We start from the raw sequence: 5,033 nt of genomic DNA on the forward strand, positions 1-5,033 counted from the left end.
ACGCAACTCGGTTATGTTCACTAGAGCAGAAGGACAGAAATGTCTCTTTGCTTTAGCTGACAAACACCTTTACACCACTGCTTGTCTGGAGCATGTGTTATCGATCATCAAGAGGTGTAAAGAGAATTCAGCTGATGATGTCAAGTACTTTAATGACATGATTCAATGGTACGTCAGGTTTAGACAGACTATACTCTCGCTCACCAAATGTCTGTTTAACACCGTGAAGAAGAAGGTACCTGCTTCAGCTGCTGGCCCAAGTAACAAGTGAAGATCTCGCTCCAATTGACGCAAAGGGGGAGATTGTTGGGCTGAAGATTTTGTTAAAGATTGCGTCTATTGTGCTCGATAGTTTATTTATTTAGTTTGTATTCCGGTTTGGGCCTGTCCAACCGAGAGCCCATTTTGTTTAGTATATAAGTATATGCTTGCATGCATATTAGGTTAATGATTTTAACGATTTTAGAGATTCATCTAGAGCATAACGATAGCATTTACAGTTTTCTTTAATCGTTCTTGTAACCTACCAATCCTCTACAGTTGATGTTCTTAATCGAGCTCTTCTGAGGATTTTGTTTAATCATTCGACACGTTTGATTCATTCTTGTCTTATACTTATCTTCGTGTTCTTGCTGTTTTTATAATTAATTACCTGTTTAAGATCTAATCGATCTTCATAGATTAAGGTTTTAATCTCATCACCCTGATAGATATTTAAGGCACCATGTCTACTTGAGAAATGCCTACACAAGATTCTTGAGATGTATTTGGATGTCCTTTCGCCTTTTTTCGACTAAGCTGGTCATCTAAAAACTTTACCAAGAAATTATTAAGCTTTCTTATCTCAAAAGAGGAGTCTCTTGCAAGTTCAATTGATTTATTATAGTTTGCACGAAAACACCACTCCGTTAAGGCACTAACTCCATTTTCATTGTTGATTTCTTCCAATCCAATGTTGGTACTATCCACCTTGAATCTAGCATCAAGTGTCCACCTTGGTAAAATATAGTGATCAGGAAGGGTTTCAACATGTCTCTTCTTGATCACATATAAACTATGCTTGCACAATATCCCATATGTTTCAAACTTAGCACATGAGCACTTAACATTTACTGGATTCAAGAAATGAAAGGTAACAATTCTCCAATGCATTTTATCAACATTCAACTGGCCGACTCTATACTTAATTTTTTCTGTACTTTTGCTTAATTTTTCATGAGTTAAATTGCCCATAGCTTCTATCCATTCTTTTTTAAAAGCCTCAAACATATTTCTAGTATAACATTTACCCGTTTTTGCTTCTATTGGATGAATAGAAAATAGAACTGTTTTTGAGTTCATTGTCTTGAAGTCTTCATCTTCTTCGGCAGCTCTTCGAGAGTGAACCGCTTTATCATATTGTACAACAAATTCCTTCAACATGGTTTTGGAATTAACAAATCCGTCAAAAAATGAATGAATACTCTCACGCCGTCCGCTTGTTGTCATGCTAGCGAAGAAGACATCCTTTAGAAAGGCTTTAGCCCAATGTTTCCGTTGGTAAAACATCTCGGTTAACCAACTTTTGGTTTCTAAGTTATACTTATCACGTATACCTTCCCACTTGATTTCAAACTCTTCTATGGTATCACTTTTTATCCATGATTTATAGGAATCTTTAAAATCACTATAACGAGCTACAAGTGGTCGAATATGTACTTGCTCATGCTTCTTAATATGCCATGCACAAAAACGATGCTGAGTGTTTGGAAATACTTTGCTGATTGCGTTACCTATAGCTTTATCTTGGTCTGTTATTATTGCTGATGGATACTTTTTGAACATACACTTCAAGAAATGCTCGAATAACCATTTGGAAGTTTCTTCTTTTTCATTTTTTAGCGATGCACCACCAAAAAGTATGGATTCACCATGATGATTCACCCCAACAAAGAGAGAAAATGACATCTTAAATTTGTTCGTCATGTACATAACATAAAACACGACGACATCCCCAAATTTTGTATAAGCATCCCTTGATCTTCCATCAGCCCAAAAAATATTTCTAGGAGACCCATCCTCAAACAAATCCACGACAAAATATTGGTTGGTATCAACTAATGCTTTATCTTGAAACTGTTTAATGAGCCCATAAAACTCTTTACCTTTGTAGTTTCTTCATTGCTCGGATAGTACATCAACACATTGCTTGGAAGTAACATCAGCTTCATATGGAGATTTTATTGCATTTACAGCCTTTTTAATTTGAGAAGGCTTCAACCCATTGACGTCCAAACTCCACCATAAGAGATTTGCATGCCATTGAGCGGTGGAACTTCGCATGTGAACGATGTTTCATTACTTTTGTTGGTGTAATACTCAACTCATGGTTATGTGTATCATTAAAAATATCCATAAACCATTTTCCATCTTTCCTTTTTGAAATCCGAAGCATCGCTTCACATCCAGTTCGTAAAGCTCTACGACGTTGCTTTGTATTTCCACATGAATTAGCACCCTTCAATCTTTTAAAACCTTGTTTGTTGCACACATACATCTTGCGATAAACATCCTTTGTTGTCTTATTCTTATAACCCCAATGAGTGCGTATGCCAAATCCATGTAGAAATGCATATCTATTATAAAATGTATATGCATTTTTAGGGGTATTGAAAACCTTTCCCATGATACTTTCATCTTCATCATATTCAAGACCTGTATCGATATCATTTACATCCTCATTTTCCGAAGATGATACAAAATGACCATTCATGTCAACATCTTCAATTATATGTGTTTCAAAAGGTTGATCGACTATTTGATTTTCTAAAGTAATATTGTCATATATGTCCTCTATCAAGATAAAGATAGAAAAAGATGTACTTAAGAAACATTAAATAACTGAAACTGTTTTAGCAACATCATCAGGATTCAATATATAAATAATGATCTTTTTAAGACAAAGTTGTATTTACCTAAGATATCATCTTGATCTGGGTGTGTAGCAAACCACTAACGGATCTCATATGGATTGTAAGAGTGACGATTATGAAAAGCAATAAAAAATTAGCATCTTAAAAATTATAGAGGTGTATGGTGAAAAAGAGAGTCTGCTGTCACACCCCAAAACCATAATGGCGGAAACGTTCGGGGGCGGAGGACGTCATATTCCGTATCATAATAGTTCATAGAAAGGAAAGTACAAACCACCATACAATTTAAGGTTTCCAAAATGTTTACATAATTGTATTCGTTACATGTTCAAAAGATAATTACATAAACATCTTTCAAAAGAAGAAATTAACGTCAGCACGTTAATCCTCAAAAGTTGATTTCCAAACCTGGTTAGCGGTTCCCTGAGAATAAAAGTTATTTCAAAGAAAAAGTGTCAACAATTAAGTTGGTGAGTTCATAAGTAGTGTTTTGAGAAAATGTACGCCATTCGAAAGTTCATGTATGTTTTCCAGAAAAACGCGGTATTTTCAATTGAAAAGAGTTATGATTTGTTGGGTTGAAAATGAATGTATTAGATCCAGAAAATCCCATATTTTCCCTAATAGTTGAGATATGATTTATTGTGCTTTCCAAGAAAAACCCTTATTTTCTTATAAAAGTATGAAATGCATATGAATGTTCGTGTTATAAGTTGTAAATAGTTGCACCAAGAAAATCCCTTATTTTCCAATTAGTTGTTTGTTTTAGATGTAGGAAAAACCCTTATTTTCCTAACATAACTGGCAGTCTCTAAGACCGAAAATCACAAGCAACCGACGTGCTTAAAAGTTGTGGCATAGTTTTATATAATAAAGCTATACAAAGATCGCACTTGTCAGATGAAGAATAGTTTTAATAGCTTCTCGTTCATAAAAGCATAATACCATAATAATTGTATATCCGATGAGTTTTATAACCATACTAAACATAATATGCCTGTAGCGACGTTCTTCAAGCGTCGTAGCGTTATGACAACTGTCACCCCAAAAGACGGACTGTAGCTAACAGTCAGGGCATGGGATCATGACTTCCCGTATAGATCTATACACATTTGACACGTTCTCCGTACGGGAGACTCTGGTTATAGACAAGACTTGTAGCGATACCTTTTATCAAAAAGGCAGTGTTTGAAGATGTACACATCTCATGGATTCTCAACTAAGTCTGTATTAAAGTAGTAGTTTTGTATGCAAAGTTTATCCTTTTTCACAATATTTTACAAAGCATAAATCATAAGTTTTTAGAATGTATAAAACGGTTTAGCAACGAAGAATACTTTGGAATTTTTAAATACTTTGTATGAATCTAGTGCATGCGAAGTATGACAAGAGTTTTCACATAGTATTACTAAATCACAAGTGATTGATTTGATAAAAACGAGTAAAGTGAAATTCTATGAAATACACAATAATAACCGTATGTTTACTTGTATTCCCCCCCCCCCCCCTTAAAGAGTATCGAAAGCATTTAAAAATGTATTTAAAGAGTGTTTGTAGGGGTATGAACTCACTTGGAAGTTTGAAGATAGCGAGATGGAAAACCGGGAGGAGTTTCGTCTCAGGAAGAGGATTTTTCTCGGGATTCTCGGGAATCTCGGGAGTAAAATCGACCTTCGGGACTTGAGCAAAAATAACCAGGGCTTCGGGTTTGAACGGGCATGGAAAACGAGGCAAAACGCAAGAGAAGTGAGAAGAAATGAGCAATTTTTCTGGAGACCCTCGCATCCCTTTTATAGGGGCTGAGAGGCCTCGGTACGCAGGGCGTACGCTCGTACGCAGCGCGTACTCGTACGTCATGCATGACCGAGTCCTCGACTGCCTCGGCTTCGGATGGGACGGCGGGTCGGATGGGGCGGCGGGTCGGATGGGACGGCGGGTCGGATGGCTTCGCATAGGGGCGACGTGGATGGACTGAGACCAAGGCCGTCGGGTACGCTGGGCGTACGGGGTTACGCGGCGCGTACCTCGGATGAGGACGCTGACTCCTCTTCGGATATTACTAGCATTTTGATTTAAATATAATTATAATTTATTTAATAAACTTCAAAAATTCATATCTTC

General features: G+C 36.7%; 1 protein-coding gene across 1 annotated transcript; it reads right to left on the bottom strand.

Annotated features, from left to right (window-relative positions):
• Positions 1–714: 714 nt before the first annotated feature.
• Positions 715–1,965, bottom strand: LOC111910469 (protein FAR1-RELATED SEQUENCE 5-like). Its single transcript, XM_023906304.1, has one exon. It carries the CDS (start codon positions 1,963–1,965, stop codon positions 715–717), a length of 1,251 nt encoding a protein of 416 aa, XP_023762072.1.
• Between the last annotated feature and the right edge of the window lie 3,068 nt (positions 1,966–5,033).

The sequence above is a fragment of the Lactuca sativa genome, chromosome 4, assembly GCF_002870075.4.
Source record: "Lactuca sativa cultivar Salinas chromosome 4, Lsat_Salinas_v11, whole genome shotgun sequence".
In the NCBI taxonomy this organism is placed as follows: Eukaryota; Viridiplantae; Streptophyta; class Magnoliopsida; order Asterales; family Asteraceae; genus Lactuca; species Lactuca sativa.

Bases quoted from the DNA above. Each gene is read 5' to 3' on its own strand.
- LOC111910469 (XM_023906304.1), bottom strand. From the start codon at position 1,965: ATGACGAACAAATTTAAGATGTCATTTTCTCTCTTTGTTGGGGTGAAT.